Source organism: Petaurus breviceps, unplaced genomic scaffold (genome assembly GCF_028583685.1).
Source record: "Petaurus breviceps papuanus isolate PSGF00001 unplaced genomic scaffold, PetGlider_PUasm1.0 174, whole genome shotgun sequence".
Lineage (NCBI taxonomy): Eukaryota > Metazoa > Chordata > Mammalia > Diprotodontia > Petauridae > Petaurus > Petaurus breviceps.
This window is the reverse complement of record NW_027185761.1, coordinates 16,183,466-16,206,189: the sequence shown is the minus strand read 5'-3', so window position 1 is coordinate 16,206,189 and position 22,724 is coordinate 16,183,466. Positions and strand designations below refer to the sequence as shown.

The 22,724-nt window shown below is 45.2% G+C and overlaps 1 protein-coding gene across 2 annotated transcripts in view; it reads right to left on the bottom strand.

The window, feature by feature from the left end:
• Window positions 1-1,551: 1,551 nt before the first annotated feature.
• RUVBL1 (RuvB like AAA ATPase 1) overlaps window positions 1,552-22,724 on the bottom strand; it is a 37,290-nt gene continuing 16,117 nt past the window's right edge. The window contains exons 4-11 of one of the 2 annotated variants that reach the window (XM_069083817.1): window positions 20,082-20,233; window positions 16,618-16,707; window positions 15,342-15,491; window positions 14,034-14,097; window positions 12,235-12,433; window positions 7,357-7,459; window positions 3,350-3,441; window positions 1,552-1,961 (exon numbers count right to left, since the gene is read on the bottom strand). In XM_069083817.1, the coding sequence (XP_068939918.1) occupies window positions 1,802-1,961; window positions 3,350-3,441; window positions 7,357-7,459; window positions 12,235-12,433; window positions 14,034-14,097; window positions 15,342-15,491; window positions 16,618-16,707; window positions 20,082-20,233 (1,010 nt within the window). In that variant the 3' untranslated portion in view covers window positions 1,552-1,801. The remainder of the gene's footprint in view (window positions 1,962-3,349; window positions 3,442-7,356; window positions 7,460-12,234; window positions 12,434-14,033; window positions 14,098-15,341; window positions 15,492-16,617; window positions 16,708-20,081; window positions 20,234-22,724) is intronic. The other variant, XM_069083818.1, reaches the window with a different exon arrangement.

Genomic DNA, 22,724 nt, shown 5'->3' with positions numbered 1-22,724 from the left:
TAATAATCACAGGCCCTCCTGAGAAACAGAGAGAACAAAATTAAAATAATACAACCTTCTTCTGTGTCCAAAACCAACGTGCCTTGAGTCTGTGCGCGTGCCGCCACCCAGTGGGGCGCACCTGCTGTCAGCCTTATTGATGATCAGAAATAACCAGAATTTCAGGAACATCTTTGGGCGCTGCTGCTGTCTTTTGTCAGGAGAATGGTTATTGCTTTTGACACCAAATAACTCTGTGGGGCATCACTCCACTGGCTGGAAAAACATTTCATCTCAATGGAGATCTTTGATACTTTTGGTTTTGGCTAGAGATGGTTCTTTGCAAGGCACAAGGCAGAATCTGAACCATGATTATGGAGGACTAATAGCTCAGAAGGTATTATGGAAAAGACTTGGACCAGAAACCAGGAGGCCCCCATTTTAATCCTGCTCCTGAAGCCAAACAGCAGCACCACCAAATCATGTCCCCTTTCTGGGGCTCAATTGCCTTACCTGTGAAATGAAGGGGGTGCTTTGGATGATGTCCCTTCAGCACTAAGATTCAACATTTAAGTGACATTTAATTTTTTTTTTAAGTCCCAAGAAGAGGAAAGTTCTTACAGATACATGAACGACAGAGGGCAGGACATTCCCTTCCCAAACTGTGGCGGTGGTCAAGCTCTGCCTCTCTGATCATCTGGGATAACTTTCTTAGAGGTACTTGGGTGCACTTCACCCATTCCTAAAGGCAAATTTCTCTTGGAAATAAAGCAGCATGCTTTCCTATTAGGAAACACATTCACCTTGTTATACACAGTAGCATTTTTGTGTCTTAAAGGCCACTTTCTTCACCAGCCTCTGAGGAAGGAAGCACAAGACAGGGATTCCTGCACAAGAGTGCCAAAGCTCAGAGGTGGCAGGGTCACTGATCCATGACCACCCAGCAGACCCAGGCTTTCCATCTCCCAAGACCTCAGTTCACCTCTGCTGAAGGAGAGTAGGCTCCCCTAGTCTAAGTGAAGGCAGCCCTCGCTGGAAACCCTGAGATAACCCTTAAACAAATGTTCTCCATGGTTTGGGGGTGGGGGTGTCGGTCTCTAATTATGTGAAAACTGTAAGTGCACTAGGATTAAGGCACTTTATAAACCGTTGGTGTCTGAGTTTGGGTATGAGGCTAATGCCCATCTGGTCCAGGCAATGAAGACAGACAGAAAATCAAAGTTGACCAACAAGCACATCCACACTCAGGCATGCATGTCAGAGCTGGGCAACAGCACTGTTGGAGTATGTGGGATCAGACCTGGAAAAAGAGAAGGAGGATGGAGCCCAATTTTTCCAAGGACATCTGGCTCAGTGAGAGAGCTGGGGTGGGGGGGCAGTCCCCTGTCCCAGGGAGCCAGAATAACCCCAAGCAAAACCAAACATCTCAGGAGGGTCTGGTTTTGGATACACTTGATCATGGTCTGTGCTGCTACTTTCAAAATGAAGTTTCTTCTTTCTCTGTCCTTTCCAACTGAGGGATGAAAAGCCCAGAAATCTTTTTCTGCAGAGAGAAAAGCAATTTAACCAAAATAAACCAAAAAGATTTATTAGAAGATATTTCAGGTTTGAAGCACAGCAACTATGGGAGAAGATATGATAAATTTAAATTAATTGTTTCACACAAAACTGATAATAGAATTAAGTGAACACAGACATTAAGTCCAGATGTTTCTCTGCTCCAGAAATACCCATCCTCGTGTCTTGGCTGTTTCAGCAGGCCAGCGAACATTTCTGGTGCCTTTCCATTTCAACCCAAAAGGGTTAAGATGCAACCGTCATTCTATTTCATGTATTTATCCTGTTGATCAGCTAGGATTTTGGCTGAAGACTTGGCGTCATAGAAGAGTTCATTAATCTCTTCCACGTGTTCCTTCTCAATACTGTCTTTCCCATTGATCTTGGCCAGCAGGTTGGCTGGGGTCAGGAGCTGCACTGAGTATCTACAGCAAACAGGGTAAAACAGAAGATGAAAATTGGAGAATGACTTCCCTTCCTCACTCCCAACCAAACCAGACACCACATGAGTTCAGGCTTTTTATCACAACTAGAGCTGAAATTTTTCCTAGAGATGATCTGTAACTTGTCTGAAGTACGGAGGGGAAGACTGGGTCAGAAACAGGCCCACCCACCCATCCAAGGGTGGGGAGTGCTGACAGCAGATTTCTCTTCCTAGCACCATGCTCGCTCCCTCCCCCAATTTGGTCTGGTACCTAGCATTCCACCATTATGTCCTCTTTATTAGCTCTCAAGTTTTTTTATTCACTAAATGTCTCCCAATGAAAATTTAAAACTCTTGTGTTGGAAACATCCTAACCATTAGAGACAACATCTTAGTGGGAATTAGCTGACAGATAGGTACCTAACGGCTACTTTTCCTTGGAATAGGACAGAGTGTGGGGTAGGAAGTTTGTGAGAAGGAGCCTGAGAGGGGAGATAACAGAAGGCCAGAGACAAACGTCACTAACTCAGTGACTGAGAAGGGAGCCCGCTGCCCCTGCTGTCATTCGAGGAATGGGTAACACTTAGCCAGCGTCCACTGGTGAGGTGTTTTGTTCTAGTCACTTAAAAATGGAAGTTTCTCAGGCACACGAGAGAAAGGCATTACTTCCCAGGGTTGTCCTGGGGATCCAATGAAATGATGATTGTAAAGCTCTTAGCACACATTAATAAATATGAGCAGTCACTTGCCTGTCTTCATCTGTGCAATTCCAATTCCAACACACTGCCCTATATAATCCCTCTCCCCATTCACTGTGTACCACACAGTACTTACCCCACTATACAAAAACCCACCAGACCAAGGGCAGAGAAGCGAAGGGCCCTAAGCTCCTTGGAGCTGTTTGGCAAATACCAAATGGCACAATTTTTAAAGTTTTGCACTCAAGCAAAACAAGAGTGGAACATGGGAATGACATCTCACCAAGCAGTGAGATATAACTCACTTCCTGAAAAACAGCCCCCACACAAACGTCCCTGAGATAAAACATGGCGCCCAGAGAGAATCTGAAGGTTCTAATTGAGAAATATAAAAGGTGACAGCCAGAGTAAGGCCTGTGGTCACCAGGACATAGCTACTTCCTTGCTTGGATGCATTCCTGTCATTTCCACATCAAATTTAGCAGGACCTGGTCAGGCAGATCCAGAGTAAAGTCAAGCAGGGCCGCAAGGCCAGCAGGGTCAGTGGGTGGATGAAGACAGTCACACAAAGAATGACAATGTCCTAGACAATAAATGAGACTGGCCTGCTGCCATCAGCAGGCTTTCTTCTCAGGTAGTGGATACCCAGAACAAACAGTTCTTGAGGCTGACGGCACAGAACCCAGCTCACCTTAATGTTGTCTTGGTGCCAATCTCTCCCAGGTGGTTCAAGGCTTCCTCACTGATGTTAATCCCCTCTGTCTGGGCTCTGATTTTTATTATCTATTAGAAAAGAAAAGGAGGGGTCAAAAATGTTGAGATATGTTTCCTCCGTTCGGTGAGCACTTCTTAAAATAAAAGTTTGTTTCTAATTTCTAAGAGAAAGCCAGAGACAAACGTCACTAACTCAGTGACTGAGAAGGGAGCCCGCTGCCCCTGCTGTCACTTGAGGAATGGGTAACACTTAGCCAGCGTCCACTGGTGAGGTGTTTTGTTCTCCTCACTTAAAAAATGGAAGTTTCTCAAGCACACGAGAGACAGGTGTTACTTCCCAGGGTTGTTGTGGGGATGCAATGAAATAATGATCGTAAAGCTCTTAGCTTTCTAAGAGAAAGCTGAAAGGCTTGGTTCTCCCAATTTCAGAGGAGGTTGAGAAGGACCTCCTGTCCCTTGTGTGCCTATCTGCAGTTTATGCCAATACTCCACTGCAGTATGAAGAAGACTCTTGGTCCTCCAAAGCTGTGCCAGCGCCGTAGAGGATCTGGAAGGCTGGCAACAGACCAATGGGTAAGGGCCACAAGCTTGGCCAGATCTGGAGGGCTGGGGACAGACCACTGAGGAAGGGCTGCAAGTTTAGGAAGGCTTTTTTCAACACAAGAACGGCCACTTGGCCATGGATTCTTTCACCCACAACTTGGGGTACAGAAGGACTTCAATCTGTGCATACGATGATAAAAATCATTGATCTTTTGAAGTATTCAAGGGCAAGACAAGTCTCAATTCAAAGAGACTCGGATGAATTGAAACCCTTTTTTGTGACTGCCTCACAGCACGCACCCCGCCATGCCACTTACTCTAAATCACAGGCGCCACAGCCTCCCAGCACTGTGAGCACAGGACACGTTTTTTAGTCTCTTGATAAATAAGATGGTAAAATAAATCAAAAAGTTACTTTCAAAGCTTCACCTACCATTTTCACATCACCCTGAGAAATCTAATCTATCAAGCAGAGCCTTAACTTGTTCCAGGCTGAAGATCTTTGTGAATTTGGAGCTGACGATATCTCCAACAAGCCGGAGAGTCTGAAGCAGTTACAACCCTGGCACCAGCAGCCAGCCCGACGTCGGCGGCGGCATCACCAGCTGAGTGATAAGGGGCAGCCTGGATAATGATGGTGTGTGTTGGACTGCGGAGATAACTCTGGAACTTCCAGCCTCATATAATACAGGTATTTTTCACTTTGGCAGCTTCGTAAACAAGATATCAAGAAGCACTTGTTTAAATTAAAGACATAAAAACGTACTCAGGGCTACAGGCAAGGAAACAGGAAAAGAATGAACCTCAGAAAGGTGGCCCTGGTCTGAAGATGTTCCAGCATGAAAGAGTTCTACAAGAGGACATGAAGGAAGTGTTCAGGGCTGATCAGTGGACCTCGCTTCAACCAACAAGTGCCAATCTATGTAGGGGAAGGAACACTGTCCAGGAGGAAGGCCCGGGTTCAAATCTCAGCCACGCTCACTCCCTGTGAGTCACAGGGGAGCCTCCCTGAGCCTTGGCTTCCTGAATCTGTGCAATGGGACAATGACACTGACCTAAGCAAGCCAGCTCTCTACAAACATAAAGGGGTACGACTGCATTGGTCTGAATACAGGATGCAGCTGCAACACACGTGCGTGCACACACACATACACGAGTGTGCACATACATGCACACACGAGCGTACACACACATACACACAGCAAACACTCCAAGTCCTATCTTTCTTATCTGGCATCTGAAGACCTAAGTTTCAGAGAGAACAAATACTTGGCCCTGACCACATGACCAGTAAATGTCTGACGTGTGATTCTGAACCCAAGCCTGCTGCTCTTATCCCAGTATTAGTCTTCCTGTTATACCATATTTCTGTATCCAGTTATCACCTGAACATGGACTGTCTGTCAGTTATATGTAGGGGACAATGTGACCTATAAGAAGCCAATACCATATCAGGTGATGAGAAGTTCCCAGGTAGTTTACGGGCTCACTTATCTCTGAAAGAGAAGGATGCTGAGCCAGAGTCATCCTGGAACTAACACACTTGAAAACAAGCCCAAAGCCCCACGGATAAGCCATCTCATGAAGCAGGAAACCAGTGACTGCTGACAAACAAATCCATAGTCACACGATGCCCAAGGCACAATCCCAAGTCCCAAGTCCAAACTATCATGCTATGAGGCTGCTTTGAAATATCCATCTCAAAAACAGAAAGCAACACTCACACCGTATGACATACACATCTGGGACTCTCTCCTGCCAGAACTGAAGCTGTACAATGGAGTCTGGATATTAAATCACTATCTTTTTGTTCAATCAATTGACAATGGAATTTTCCACAGGCACTGTGTGTGAAACAAGTGGTGGGTCTGGTGACAAGCAGGTCCTGGAGAGCTTGTGTTCAGATGGAGGTGCATGTGCACATACACATTTAGTCTACGGTTAAGTGGGATTAAATGAAAGGAAGCTGGAATTTTTTTGGCTCATGGTCCAAATACTCTTTTACAATGTGTCAAGACTGAATTCAAATTCTTTCAGGTTCTCTGCCAAGGAGAAAGTCCCATTAGGGCATTCTTTAAAGATGATGTGACTTTATTTAATCCATGAGCCTAATTAAGGCAATGTTCAGAACCGAGTAACTCGCCTTCTGGGAAATACGCTACATCTGAGGTTCAGCTACAGAAACGTCAGTAACGCTCCCTCTGCCGTCTCCTCGTGAGCAGGTCACAGCAATCACAAGACCTCTTGTTCCAGACTGTTCAAAAACGGACAGTTCATAAATTAGATCTTTAATCATTTAATAACCTACAGGGATAGTTTATGAGGGTGTCCAACTTGATAGCATAGTACACAAGTTATATTTAATAACACAACTCCTATGTTAAAATAGCGTTCAGGTTATGGCTTTAACCAAAGGCAGAAAAGCAATTCAAAGTACAATCTGCTCTATCGTCCTTAGCTCACCCTTTGGAACAAAGCGGGGGAAGCCCAAGCCGACAGGTGCGCAGGCCCGGCTACGGCTGCCATCCAGATTGAACACAGGACAGAGGGAGCAGCCCAAAGTGGTCAAACTGTCTAAATTGCCTGTTTTTAAAGCATAGCAGGAAAATCTACTCTTTGGAAACAAGCTACTTTATTAATGAATATACTGATCAAATCTTTCAAAAACTCCAATTTTAAAACATGCTACCAAAACATCTTAGGCAGAAGCAGCAAAGAGTAGGTTTCCCAAAATTATACAGCACCCAGGAGAGCCTTTTCTCCCCGAATTCTTTGGCCTCACCTTGGCATTTCTCTGGTGACAGCCTCTCCTTCCTTAACAATATCTCCTAAATACCACAAACAACAGTCCATGCCTCCCACACACATAGTGTCATCCCACAGCACTGAGGGTCTAACAAGGGATCTCTGACAAGGAGGATCATAATTGCACCTCAAGACTCTGGTTGAGGCTGGGCTGAACAGGGAACCACACATGGAGACATTGCCCATGCTGCTGTCTGATCCAACCTCTATGTTTCCCAGAGAGGAGGCAGTGGTCCACAGGGGCTCCAAGGCTCATCCAACAGCCTACAGGTTCAGGGGTGGGCCAGGCACCTACACCCAGGTGACAGCATTCTGTCCGTTGAAGCTCATGCTTCAATCAGGGCAATATCTGGGGCAAAGGGACTAACTGGATGATTGCTTTACCAAACTGCACGGGTGCCTTATAGAGACCCTAATTCATGACTGACCCAAAAAAGAAGCTTCCTAGTTTGTCTTCAAAAGCTGCCTCTGAGACTGGAGCAGCCTCTTCTTGCAAGGTCATGGGATGCTAAGAGTTACAAGGAATCTTAGAATGATCTGGCCCAACGTGTCTCTCATTTTACAAAGAAGGAAACTGAGGCATGTAAAGATGCTCTGCAGGGCACCACGAGTGAGCCCCAGCTCAGCACACATCACCTGCTTCATTTCTTGTGGGGTGTACAGCATGGTGCGAATGATCATCACTCGGTCCAGAAGGTCAAGGGGAATTCCATGAGGAGAGATCACATCCTCGGTGCCCCTGGAAAAGTCATTTAGCAAACGTTACTCAAGTCTCTTCAGAAAAATGTGGCTGTTGCAAACCCAGGCTAAAGTGTTCACACTGAGCATGTATCATCTAATTCTTTCAGGATAACGATGAAGTAACAAGACTTATTCTTCGCGCACAGACTGGAAGCCAGCCCACTTCTTCACAGAGAAATGTAGGTTCTCTTTCATTCCTTGTGGACTTTGGGGCTTTGGAGTCAAAGCCAGCTAATCTACAAGCTCTTACTATGTGCCAGTCACTGGGAGATCCAGGTAGAAAAGGGAAACAGTCACTCCTTTAAGGCTGACATTCTACAAATAAAAGATCTCACTTCTTCAAGGTCAAGGACCATACCATATTTCTTTCCAATTTAGAACAGAGCTTTCTCCATAAAGGGCCCTCAAATACTTGTTATGATTAATGTGACTTAAGAACAATTTACGTTAATGTAATGCTTTAAGGCTTCCAAAGCACTTTCCTCACAATAACCTGGGTGCTGGACAGGGTGCTGGGTGAGGGGGACACAAAGACAAAACAATGAAAGCCGCTGCACTGAGGAGCTTACATTCTACTGGGGGAGATAACATGCATATGGAGAATCAGCACAAAACAAATAGTTAGGTTAAGGGATCATTAGCAACTGGGAGAAATCAGATGAAGAAACCAAGGCTCACAAAGTGGAGGGTCCTCCCCAGGCTCACAGAGCTATTAAATGTCAGTCAGGACTCAAATGCAGGGCTTCCAACTCAAAGACAAATGGTCTTTGCATTACATCCCACAACTGACATTCCTTTAAATGGTTGGAGCTCTATTAAGATTCCTTTTGGCAAAGGGATGGCCAGGCACACACAAACTTCCTGGTCCAGAGGCCAGGGTCCCACCTCCTCTGGTAAGCCATGCATGCTCCATTCACAAACTCTGCCTTCCCATCAGGGCTCCAAGCCCTGGGCAACTCCTGGGAGCCAACTTCACCTGGTCACCTACTGTCCCCAATGAACTGGAAGTTCTATAACTCTATAAATATCACCAGAACTTTGAAAGAAAGTACTAAGCAGAAAGAACTCATTCTAAGGCACTGGAAATTAAGCAACAAGGCATACCCTCCACAGAATTCTGTTTTGAAAACATAAATAACTTTGAAATAAGTGTCATCTGCTGTAACTACATAGATGGACCAACTTTCTTCTGAGTGCTGTCATAGAAGAAATGTAAAAAACATTATATATGATGTTTATTATGCTAGTCACGGAATTACTGAAATGCAAAGGATTTTAGGACATAATCCAGCCTCCCCATGTTAGAGATGAGGAAACTCAGGCCCAGAGAAAGAAATAACACCCAATGTCACCTAGCAAGTCAGTGGTCAAACAAAATTGCCTGGATACACGAAATTCACAGAAATTCAAGAGGCTGATGTCTTAATGTTCTGCCTAAAATAACATAATCTCAAATTTTGCTCATGACTAGAGAAAAGAATATAGCATCTAAAAACTTTCACTGTTCTGATGCCAGGTGGAAAAAATTAGTGGGTTCATAATTTACTGAATGGTTTCTTCTCCTAATCCTGAAGTGTGTTAGCTGTTACTCACCAATTAAAACAATAAGGTCTACTAATACTTAATAATCTTCACGAGGGACAGTCATAAATTGGGGGATGGATTTTAAGTTTGAGCTAATTTTTCTACTAGTAACATGAAATGCGATACATGGCGTCCCTCTAGATAATACTGATACAGGGAGACATCACTGGTACATATTTATTCAAGTCATCTAGATTTATTTCTGTTTTGTTGTTCAGTCACATCCGACTCTTCATGACCCCCATTTGGGATTTACTTGGCAAAGATACTGGAATGGTTTGCCATTTCCTTCTCTAGCTTATTTTACAGATAAGGAAACTGAGGCAAATAGGGTTAAGTGACTTGCCCAGGGTCACACAGCTAGTGTCTGAGGCCAGATGTGAACTTGGGAAAAGGAGTCTTCCTGACTCCAGAGCTATCCACTGTGCCAGCCAGCAACCCAGATTTCTCTTATAGGTCAAAGTTAAATTTAAGTCATCCTAGAGAAACAGTTGCTGGCCCTTGTCTAAAGCCTTTTATGACAAACTGCAACCCACAATTTTGGGTTAAGTTACCGTAACTGTCTGTTGGAGGACCTGAAAATACTGCTGATCCTTGGAGGACCTACTTTAGTGGGACATCAGAAGTAATAGATCATTAAGCTGTAAAACATCTCATTTTAGAGATAAGGAAAGTAAAGCTCTGCAAATCGTTCTTCAAGCTTTAGATGCTTACAAAGTGCTTTATGTAGGAGAGTTCATTTGGGTGGGACAGACGTGGCCCTGGGTGAGGGTAAATGACCAGGCCTAGGTTATACAGACCGGTAGCAGTGACAGGGTAGGAAGGACTAGAACCCAGGCAGCCAAGACGCCATGTTCTTGCCACAATATCCTGCTTTATTTCCTAGTGTCTGCAGACACAACTCTGACCAGAAGACTTTGAGTTTGGTCTGGGATCTCGGGAGTCGGCTTGACTGCAGCTCTTTCTCACACCGGACATTGAGCTCTTGGCTCAACCAGGGCCGGTGACTCTTCACTGCTTCAGGGTGCCTCTTTCTGGCTGCTGCCATCTCCAGTGCACCCAGATTCCCAATGGGGGCTAGAAGATGAAGAGGCTTTCCTATCCACTCTGAGTCTCACTGCCTACGGTCACCTCCCAGTCCTGGGGTAGCCCCTATTTGTGTCTGTCCTTGACGTATAACTAGCAATGACTCAATCTCAAATGATGCTCTCCACGGAGATGTTCTCATCAGTGGGTGGCAACAAGGACTGAGGACAAGGCCCAGGTACACACAAGTGAGCCCCAACCCCCCAAAGACTGGGACTGCCCTCCAAACATAGACTGTGATAGTCTTCTAGCCACAGGTCAGGCTCACTCACCCCTTTCAGGGGAAAGGACCTTGTGTCCCTGTACAAAATTCTTCACTTTTCTGGGCCTATTCCTCTACCTGTAAAATAAAGAGGTTGGTTAGAATAACCAAAAGGCCTCTAGGACCTTTCTCCAGGTATGGTATTCTATGCAAGGAGTAATGGAGTTAGAATGTATAATGGCAGATCCCCACTGCTCTCTTTATTCCTCCCAGGAGTGCCCACTGCTGCCCTGGCCACCCAGCAGATGACCTCCTAGCCTCTGAGAGCTGTCAGCAGAAGATCAGTGATGAACACCTTGGGAAAGGTCAATGCTATGGACAGTACATAAGGAATCACTGTGCCTCTCATGATACCCAACCCTATCCATCTACACTATCAAAGGCAATCTCCACTGGCTAATGACCTTCTCCAGCTGGCATCTCTAAAGGGCTGATTCATCACATGACTGTGGGTGGGTCAGTCACTTCTCTCTGTAAGAGGAAGGGCTTAATCTAGACATCCTGAAGACTCCTTCAGGTGCTACTAGTACAGGATTCATACAGACCAAGGCCCACAGCAGTCTCAACTTAACATCCCTCAATCCAAAAGCCTCAGGTGGTGACACCAATGTTCTGCATACTGTGGATAGGGCAGAGTGAGATATCGAGACCCCCAATGCTTTTCTTCCCAGAGAGGATATGACCAATCCTAATAGAGACACTCCATTCCAAGTAACCAGGGCCAGACACCCATATAAAGTACTTGGAATCAGCAAGGTCTGAACACAGTGGTGAAAGGATATTCTAAATAAAGCACTGACATGCTTTTGAAAGCTTCATCTATCATATTCTCCAGTAGATGGCACTCTCCATTCATCCTGTGAAACAGACGTATAAACTGGACAGTACCGCATTACACGCAGTGGACTAGGTACCATGGGTCTGTGTGTGTAGAGAAAGGGGGGAGAAGAGAGGAAAAGAGAGGGAAAAAGAGAAAAGGAGGGAGGAAGGAAGAGAAAGGGGGGAGAGAGGGGAGGGAGGAGGAAAGAGAGGGGGAGGTAGAGGAGAGAGGGAGGGGCAGAGGGAGAGAGAGAGAATGAGCACACAGTCACTAGGCTACAAGGGTAATCTCCCAGGTTTCCAAATGCTGCAAAGCTGGAAGGCATGCTTTATGTCCAGGCCTCTCCTAACGCCAAGCTGGCAGGAAGCTGCCTCTCTTCCTGGAGCCAAGAAAGGCTGTTGTCTGTCCACAATACACTGGTTTTGGAGGAAACGCTCCAATCTGACACTTGTAAGTGAGTCTGGTCCCGTCGTGACAAGCACCACAAGGACCACAGAATGACTAGAAAGGAACACAGCCGGCTTTCTATTTTAAAGGAACCTCAGACCTTACACCTTCAAATGTGTATTTTCCCCTCAAAAAAGTGTCCCCCAGGAGGCTACACACTAACTTCAAAGACGCTGCCAATTCTCAGAGTATTATGGGAATCCCAACTTAGGCACTGTCTTCAGAGCCAACACGTCCTTTTGAATCTCCTCACTGGGAGCAAAGCTTCATCCTTTGTGAGGGTGTTTGGTTTCTGGAGAGAGCCAGGAGTTATCTGGAGCCAAGTCTGGAGAATGAAGTGGAGGAACTGAGCTGGGGAATCCCATTTTTGTTACAAAATAAGATAAATGTAAATCATAGAGACTATTTTTTTTTTATGGGAATGGGAGGAGTGGGGAGAGAGAAGGGCTCTGAAAGAAGAGGTTCTGGTTTGTTTGTTAAAAAAAAAAGTCTTATGGTTATAAACGCCATGCCTTGTGTTCATGCCAGAAGACAAAATGTCTCTCCAACATAATGCCTGGGAAGGGAGTCGTACCTGATGACACAGTTGCCCCGGTTGGAAGCGAAGATGACGATGGGAGCAATAGAAGACTCCAGGGCGCGGTGCAGGTAGGTGAAGCATTCGATGTCCAGCATGTGCACCTCGTCAACAAAGAGCACGCCAGGAACCAGCTCCGCTATGCCTTGGTCAATGTACTTGTTGACCACCTTGTTAATCTCCCCTCGAAGCTTATCTAGGAGATGGAAGACAACCCTGAGTCAGCCCCAGGTCTGGAGCACAGAGGAGGCACAAGCAGGTTAGGCCGCTGCTCAGCGAAGGTCAGAGGGAGCCCCCCAGGGAGCGAGCAGAAGAGGCAGAAACCAAACCCAGCGCTTCTGACGCCCCGTCCAGGGCTCCTCAGTACCACCACCCAGGACCCAGACTGGCCCAATCCAGACCATCTTTCAATGTTAAATCCCTCATCTTGAGTATGAAATACAGTGGATTTACGATTCATCTTGTAGGAAGGTCCAACCTTCAGAACTCAGAAAAGCAAAGTAACCTGCCCAAGGTTATGATTCTTACGGCCTTTTTTCCCAACCAGGTGGTATCAGCAAGAACTATTCCACTAGATGACAGAATACCAATAATGCCATCACTGTGCAGTAAAACATGAAAATACAGAAAATGACACAGTGTATGCCAGAAAAGAGCATGCCAGGCATGGGGTCCATAATAGAGCCCTGACAGCAAAGCTCTCAGCTTCTCCCCAATTTACTTCCCTCACTCTTTCCCCTCCCAGAAAAACTAATTTAAAATCAAAAGTAAATGCAAACATCTAAGAAAACAGCAATACAAGTGACATCTTCATTTGTCAGGAGATTAACCCCAGCCACAGGTAAACAGAAAGAGGCCGGTGCAGAACAGGACACAGACATGTTACGGAAGAGGCCACAGTGGGGAGAGACGCGGCTCTGAGGCCAGGTCCTGCTGGCTTAGGGCAGGATGTTGGGAGCCACCAGCAAGCGACTGCTTCTCTGAGGCTCAGTTTCTTCATCTGTAAAATGGGGATAATATTGTAACCAGCTCTCACAATGGGTTTCTGGGAAGGTCAAACAAGATAATAGAATGAGAAAACATATGCTAAGCCTCAGGAAGCTCTCTGCTCTTTATTTTTCAGCCATAACCTGCTAATAGGAGTATTTTTGGGGTGGGGAGTTTGACTTGTGATTTCATTAAAGTATGAAACTCCCAGGACAACCCTTCTCACCAGTGTGGACAAATATGTCACCTGTGCTCATACCCAGGCACTGAGAGGTAAGTGGTGGTTTGTTCAGTCACACTGCTAGCAGGTGAGAAGCAAGACAACACATTTCTTCCCTGTCTGAGGCTAACTCGCTGCCCACTGCATCGCACTGCTTTTTGGCTGTCAGGCAGAGTGAGGAAAGGTACTTATTGAGCTCATGGATTTCCACACAAAATCAAACCCTGGACAACAAAAGGTAAAGCAGGATTTTAGAGAACAGAGCTAAAAGCTCTGGGACCCTGTCTAACTTTAACACCTTTTTTTTTTTTGCTTTTTTGGAGGGGCAATTGGGGTTAAGTGACTTGCCCAAGGTCACACAACTAGTTTTTTTATGTTAAATGTCTGAGGCCGGATTTGAACTCAGGTCCTCCTGACTCCAGGGCCAGTGTTCTATTCACTATGCCGCTTAGCCGCCCCAACTCTAATTGTTACAGACACCTTTTAAAAGGTTCAAGAAAAGCTTCCCCCCCCCCAATTTCCATTATGGCCTTAAAAGGGAATGAGAAGTAAGTAAAGCTGAGAGGACAGAGACCCTTGGCTCTCATACCTGTGATCTCAGTCTTCTTTGGCTTCATTAACTGGCCCATCATGGAAAGGATGTCCTGCCCGCCCTGCACAGGACAACAAAGCAGACAGGAATGAGCAGCTCACCATGGTTCTGAGCTCCCTATACCTGAATGGCCTGGCCTCTGAAGCCCACTGGTACTCAGCCCTGGAAGCTCCATTATACCTTCTCTAGCATGATCACTGTTCCCCAAGTCTAAGGAGGAGAAGCACATTTACAACCACAACATGTCCCTCTGCTCTCCTGCCAGATGCATTGCTGTACACTGGCAAGGAAAAGGCAGCAGGATCAATTTTGAAGGGGAAGCTCGTTTTGCAGGGGGGTGCCCAAATCTGTGTTAAGTGTAACAGAGGAGGGAAAGGCACCTGGAGCTAGCAGGGGCCTCTTCTGACAGAGGGACACAGAGGGAGCCAGAAGCCCAATTCTTGGTCCAGCACTCTCTCCACACCAGTAAACTCATTTTTACATAACACGGGGAACCCGCAGAGTACCACCATTGTGGGTCAGGACTTGGCCCCTCAGGGACAGGGAAATTCAGCTCTGCCACTTACTCCCACCTCTGAGACTGTGGGGGAAAAAAAACACTTCAATCTCTCCAAACTACAGTGTTTTCATGGGGAAAATCAGGATAAAACTTGGGCCCTCCACTTCACAGTATGAAGGAGAGGAAAGCTTGTGAGGGTTGAAAGGAGACAGTGCTGGACCTCACTGCTCTCATAATCATTTCAAGTTACTTAGGCTTAGACTCAAAGGTTTGGAAACAATAGACACTAAATCAAATTCGAAGTTAAAGAGCTTAATACAGACAGAATCTCAAGCAGTATTCACAAAGTTGAAGAATTTTGGAATTGAAAAGGAACCTTAGAAATCATTAAGTTCAGCCTCTATCCAAAGTATGAATTCCCTCTACTGGGGTGACAAACTGCCCCTTCAGGAGACAGGAAACTACAGTACATACAGAATCTGCTTGGAAATACTATCGACAAGGAGCAGAACTGTAAGGATCATATGACCTCTAGATGTACAACAGTATACTAGGGACACAAGGTACAGAAAAGACGCTGGCTAGTTTGGAAATGCATGAATTCTTCTAGCTCAAGCTGGTAAAAAATCATTAGTTACTACAGCAATTGAATAAGAACAAAGGAATCCCCCTGGCTACCATCAATGTTAATAGCTGAACACAGGGCAGACAGAAAAGGTCTCTTTTCCAAGAAACCGAGATGAGCTGACAATCCATTTCCAGACCCTGATGTCTTGCTAAGGTTAGGTTAAGTATCAGGTCAGTACCTGGGGCCTAGCATTTGCAACATCCAAGTCATGGAGGGTCACATCCTGAATAATTTCCTTCTTTTTGTGCACATCGCCCTTTGGCAAGGGGACATATTCTTCAGCTTCAAGGTCGAATTCGGTAGCATAGGTATCACACCTGCCCTGCCTCTGCAGAAAAGGAAGATGGAGGAGAACAGAAGTATCTGCTGAGTTTCACTGCCAAGTCCCTGACTGACACACAGATGACAGAGATAAAGGCCTTGGTTCACAATTACAGGTCTGACAACTCAGAATATGCCCCACTCCCCAGTTGGCAAGAGAAGCCCCCTATCTACTGATCACCAGGCTCAAAAACCCTGTTGAAAAACACCTGATATTTTCTCTACTTAGAATCTTTTCTCCCTCCTTTTCTTTTAACTGTATGCAATTCCTGATAAAGGACAAATCCAGCAGATTAACTGGAGACTGAGGGAACTGTTCAGACTCTTTTGTAGGTGGATGATTTATTGTATGATACGAAGTATTATGCTCATCCATTAAACAGCAAGTAACACTGTACAGTACATTTAAAATCAGATAGGAAAAGAATGCCAACTAATGCAGTATTCCCTTCCCCATGCATATATCTTGGGAAGAAAATACCAAAGAGATAAAAAGAAGATTAAATGCACTGTACATTTCAATTCTAGAATGACTAAAGTTGTTTCGGTTTCCCACCCTCAACTCTCCTTTAAACAGGTTTTACATCTTATTTATTTATTTCTTTATTTTTGAAGAGAAGTTTTGATCGTGCTGAGGTCAAAGGACTATAGGAAAGGAAAACAGCTTTCATCCCATTTATATAGGTACCAGCAGGACAGCCATAGGCAGTCTTCTTGCCCGCCTGATATCAGCACAGCAGGCATTTCATAGGGTCAGAGCTATGATTTATTGTTAGAAAGGAAGCCACCTCAAAGATCCTGCTGGACAACCTCTTCATCTTATAAATGGAGAGTAAACTGAGGCCCAGACATTAAGTGACTAACCCAAGGTTTCAAAGTTAATAAAGGAAATGAGTTAGGATTTGAACCCCGGTCCTGACTTTATATATCCAGTATCATTTCCACTACCCAGTCCTGACTCAAAAAAAAAAAAAAAAAGCAAGCAAACCTTTTCTTTCCCACAGGGAAAAATCCAACCCCTGATCCTACAGCCGCCAACCGCAAACAAATGAGCAGGTTTTAATAAGAGAGGAAAGGGATGTTGGGGTGTCTTTGCCCTCCAGGCACAAGTCAGGCCCCTCCCCAATGGTTACCTTCACCGCACCGCTGTTTGCTTCTATGTATATCACGTCTCCAGCCTCCACTCGCTCTTTCTGCAAACTCTCAAAGATGCTGGGATCCAGCTGAAATCAAGAGCCAGGACAACAGCATGAAGAGATGATGGCACAGAACTAGAAACTCAGTAACTAAAGGTTTGTTTTAAAAGATGAGAAAGTCATTTACGTTTTGAGAACTAAGTATAGAGTTAGATACAGAACAAAACACTGTCTTGTCTTTGGATTTAAGAAAACTTATTGAGTATTGAATAGGATGATTTAAAAGTCAGCAGAGAACCACAGCTTACTCTGGGATCTGTTACGAAGTTAACTCTCTTTGAAAGGGTGTGATATAAAAGCTACCTGTTGTACAATCTAGAGCTAGTCTGATGAAAATCTGCAAAGGCAGTTGTCCTGTGCAAATTCTGCAGCTCTCTCTCTCACATACACACACACACACACAACACCCCCTCCCAACTGGCATAGTGGCCACCCAGGAAGAGTACATGGCAGCCGTGGGGCATGCAGAGGTCACAGCAGGGCCCAATCCTTCCTTCTAACCTCTCCCCTCTCTTGTACCTGGCCATTCTGGGAGTCAGTAAAGGCTTCTCAAGGACAGGATTTCTTTAGAAGACTTCCAGATCTTGTCCAACAATGACTACTTAAGAGAGGAGTTGACTAAATGTGACTCACTAAACAATCCACAGACTATTAGAGCTTGAAGGGATATTAATGAATATTAAGTGCATCTCTTCACTGCCCAGAGAAGCAAACTGAAGCCCAAAGAGAAAAGAATAACTTGCCCCAAGGTCACAAGGAGAAAAAGTGGCAAGGATGCTGATCACCAGTGCTCTTTCCACAATATTATAGTACATCTGCTGTTTTTCTCCTTAGTTTTTTTCTTAAAGTTTAAAGTAACCTGAGGAGTAGAAAGCCTTGCAATCTCTCCATTCTTATTAAGGATAAATGCAAAGTCTTGCACTTAGACTCAAAGAATCAACTTCACAAGTTCGATGGAGGAGTATGGTTAGACAGCAGTTTATCTGAAAAAGATCTGGGGGTCTTTAGTTGACAGATGGCAAGCTCAACATGAGTCAGAAATGTGATAATGAAAGAAAGCTAATGAGATCCTGGACATCCTCAAAGAGGCACAGCTCCTAGGAGGCAGTGACAGCCCGTCCATACTTTCCTCTGATGAGAGCACTGCATTAGAAAAAAATCTGAGTTTTAGGGATAGATTTCAGAGGGACTATGAACTTCGACAGGAAAAATACATCTTGATATTCACCCACTTCAAACTGAAACTGAGCACTTTGCTTACTTTGGTTACAAAGGACTCTGAAAGCCAGGCCCAGGCTCCCCAGGAGTGCCCAAAGGGTTAAGCAGCCCGATCTGGGGGGAAGGCGATCAGAATGGAGAAGGGCTCTGAGTCCACACCACCTGAGGATCAGCCGAAGGAACGGAGAAGTGTTCCAAGAGCTGGAGTATGCACGAGGGGGCAGACCTGTTCTGTTTGGTTTTAGAGCTGAGAAGCTGCAGGAAGACAAACTTAAGTCTGACTTTCAGGACAGCCTTGCACGCTGCCTTGGCAGACAGAGGCTTCTCCTCACCACAGGTCATCAGGCAGAGGCTGAGCACAGACAGAGGCCACCCAAACCGCTGCTGAAGCCCCCGATTACAACTTCTACTGGAATAAGTGAATTTCTTGATGTTCCAGAAGAAGATTTTTCTAACATCTTAATGTCTCAATACAAATTTGAACTCAGTTCCTCCTGACTCCAGGGCTAGTGCTCTATTCACTGTGCCACCTAGCCGCCCTTATGTCTCAATACAAATTTCAAATGTCAGACAACATAACAAATTTTCAGAAAAACTGATTTAAAAATTGACTAAAAATCGATTATTTGGCTTTTGCGGCCTGTTCCAACCTGACTATCCATTACTCTTCCACTCTCCAGAACAATCAGACGGGCTTGGCCATTCTTGTAGCCAGCGCTCTCCATCTTGGAGGACCCCTCACTTCCTTTAAGATTCAGCTGGAGCACTGCCTTCTACATGAAGCCTTTTTCAATGCCCCCACTGCTAGTGCCCCTGCCTCTCAGGGACGTCTGTCTCCTGGCCCTGCTCCTCCACTTCCTTGCTGCCTCCCTCAATAGAAGCTGGGCTGCTTCACTTTTTTGTCTGGCCCCTGGTCCCCACCATACTGCCTGCCACAAAGCAGTATATATATATATAAATGCTTGCAGACTGACTATTAGACTTCAAGAACTGGTTCTCTTTGCTAAGTCGTGTGTGTGTGTGTGTGTGTGCGCGCGCGCGCATGTGTAAAACTTCAATATCAAATACCTGGATATCCAATATGTAGCCCACCCTGGGAGGAGGCCATGCAAACCCACTGTACAAAGAGTCCTAGACGTGGGGTCAGAAGCCCCAGAACCACCAAAAATGGCTCCTCCTCATTTTTCAATGACATGAGGTCTACTTTGGCAGCTACTGGGGCTGGCAGCATTTCATGAGCTATGCTCATAGAACACTTAGTAAAAATGAGGTTCTCTAGGCATGAGGTCTATGCCTGGATATCCACTAGGCAAGCATGTCAACCAGACAGGGAAAAATGAAGGACAATTCTGGAGACTTAAATCAGGAAACTTTTCCAAAAGCTCTTCTCCCAGTGACAAAGTACAACTGAAATCTTAGCTTTATACATCACTTCATTTAGGCTCCAATTGGGCTGAAAATTTTTCTTCAATTTTTGTCTGTAGTATTTTTTGTTGTTCAGTTTCCAAATGAACTAAAGACTTGGTAACGACTAAAGAAATGGAAGACTGCTATAAATGTCATTAACACAGGCACACTAGAGATAATAGCAGATATGAGGATGCTTCCAGTGGGGATTATTTAAGAGCAAGAAAAATGGCCATTGCCATCAGTGACTTGAGTGATCTCTACAAACCAGTGACCAAGACATACAAAATCACCAAAGTTCAGTGCCTACAAGCGCCTCAAGCTCAACCCCTTCATTTTGCAGATGAGAAGGCAAGTAAGGCAAGCTCTAGGTCACAGACTTGTTGAGGGGAAGCCCTGCTTTCACATCGGCCTGCTTGCTCCCTGAGCAGGATCCCCATGCTGTGGCCAGACACCTGTCCTTCTTGCTCCTTAGCAAACACACCTCCCCTGCTTAAAGGACTGTGGACAAACATGAACCATACTAAGCCTTCAGTCAGCGAAGTATATGAAAAAAAAAAAAAGACCTGGCCAGTTAGAATCCAAGCTCTGGTTCCAACTCCAACATTCCTTGGCTCCAGGACCTATGGCCCAGCATTTCCTCAACTATCAACTGAGTGTCACACAGACCATATGTTCCTTCCAGTTCTAACACTTTAAAACTATGAAATTAATTCAATAACATCAAAAAAGGGTCACACAAAAGCACTAAAGAACAGAGGACAAAATGTACGCACTTTCAACTGCTTGGTTCCTTTTGCTGTTTTAAGTCCTATGATGACATGGCTGATCGTTTTGCCATATCCACCCATGGGGTTTTCAGTCTCACATGGAGTTAATTCTGTGACTTCACCTTCGTAAACTTCCTTGGTCTCCTTTATCCTCAGACCTGTAGGAGAGGAGACATGGGCACAGTGAGACCATCACGTCTTGTTACTGCCCCTTGGTTTCCCCACCCCCACCTCTTCTAAACGTTAGAAAGTCCTGAGCATGAGAACATCCAGATGACAGGGATGTACACACAGATCTATCCATTTCTTCCCCAGAGGAAGCATGGCACAAAGGACACACCTAGAATCGGGAAGGCCTGGGTTCTAATTTAGCTTTTGATGCTTAGTGGCCGTGAGATCAAGGGCAAGGCATTTAACCCCTCAGCCACTCTAGCAAGTCTAAGACAAAGCAATACATGTTCCCACGCTGACAAAACCACAGGCCCTTAACATTTAAGTATAACTTCTATTGTTCCAATGACCTGTGTTGGAGCAGTGCTTGATAGAAACTGAAAGTTACATTTTCTGCATCTCAATAAAGGAAGCAGAAGAAAACAACAAAAAGCCCACCACACCCACACATCTTCCATCTGGAGCAGCAGCTCTAACTGTAAGAAAGGAGGTATGCCTACCTTTGGGTAGGACCACCTGGCAGCTCTAACATCATCAAGAGTTTACTTACAGCTAATTAACTCTCCCAGCAATTAAACAGTGTCTGCAACTTACTTTAAGGTATAAAAAATGTTTTCTAAGAAAACAAAGGGAAGTCAGTAACTCTGGTTCTTAAGTTGGTTCCTTCCCTCTCTTTTAGGAAAGCATGTAACCACTTTAGAAGACAGTAAACACCAATGGTTTGAGGTAGAAAATTACTTTTTTACTGAACATTCAACTTGGACACATCTAGATCGGAAACCTACAGAAAAGGAGTCTAGGTTGGTGAGGTCTTTGCAAGAGGGGAATAATGGGATGGGGACACATGTCACCAGAGACCAAAGGAAGACTGACCAACATATAAACTGTCTCTCCCCTTCCCTTCTCTCCCTCTCCCCCCCTTTCTCCATCTCTTCCTCCCTCTCACTGACTCTAAAACCCACAGTAAGCATTTTTGCAAATGGAGGTCAGAGTCAGAGATGTGGGTTGTCACACGATGCAGGGAATGCCTTCCTCTAGCCCCCAGGACAAGCTGTAACGCCCGCTCTTGATACAACAGAAGCCAGCCAAGAAGTACAGAAGTATGCTTCGTACTTCATATATGCTTCATCCGTAATCAGCCTTTCCAATATTTAAGCGCTGAACTCGAGGATGTCATCTTATCCTCCACATTAAAAAAAAAATCCAAATAATTTTCTTGATCAAACCTGGTTTCCCCCCTTAGAATAAAAACTCAGAAATGTCTCCCTCTGCTGGCCATAGAGTTTTTACAACAAAAGTGACCGACTGGAGGGACAGAAAGCTCTCTTAAACATGAAACAAATGAGAGGAGGCCCTGAACATATGCCTGTGTACGGTGATGCCTGAAGTCTAGGGGAGGAAATAGGGAAGGCTTTCAACAAGAGGCGCCATGCCAAAGATAACTTAACAGCTACTGTATTAAATCTATTTTTAGAGGGTCTAGAAATACCAACAAAATGCAATTCTAAGTCAGAGCACCTGGTATGAACACCAAGAATTTGAAGGTGAAGAGGGAAACATTGTCAGACCATATTGTCTGGAAATATGCCCCTTAAATAATGCCAAAGCTTCTAAATTTACGGGAAATCTGATGGAATCTAGCTGAAGAAATAAACTAAGACTGCCCTAGTGGCCGTTTCTTATCACTGACCTCTCCTGCTTCTCTCCCCTCATTCATTATGGTTCTGCCAGTGACCCTTTCCCTCCTCTCCATGCCAGCGCCCATCAGCATTCGCCCAACTCCTCTTCCCCTCAATCAGTGAATCAAAAAGTATTTATTCAGCTTCTACCAGGGGCCAAGCCCTGGGGATACACATACAAGGCAGTGAAAAAAGCCCCACTTCTAAGGAGCTTCCATTCAAATGGGAGAGAAAACAAGTAATTATAAAAGACACACGGCATAAATACAAAATGAGTTAAGTACAAATATATCCAAAGCACTTAACGCAAGGCAATTTGGGAGGTGGGTGACTAGTGGCTGGGAGAAGCCAGGGGAAGCCCTCCAGCAGAATATGGTACCTGAGCTCTGCTTTAAGAAAGCAGGAAAGAGAGGGGCATTGCAGGCCTGTGGGCCGACCAGAGCAAAGGCCTAGAAACACAGAAGAGTGTCCTGTGGCAGGGCAGAGGGGCCAGTGTGGCCGGATCCCAAAGGGAGGGAGGGAGGGGAAATAGCGACCACGGAGGCGGAAAGATAGATTAGGACCAGGTTGTGTAGAGATTTAAAAGCTAAGAAAAAGAGCTTACAGTTTATCCTGGAGGCACGGGAAGTCACTGGAGCTTATTGAGTATGGGAGTCATATAGCCAAATGTGCGTTTCAGGAAAATTATTTTGGCAGAGGAGTGTGTAGGCTGGCCTTGAGTAAGGCAGGGAGATCACTCAGGAGGCTGGCATGATAATCCCTGAGAGTTAATGAGGCCTGGACAGGGGGCAGTGGGAAA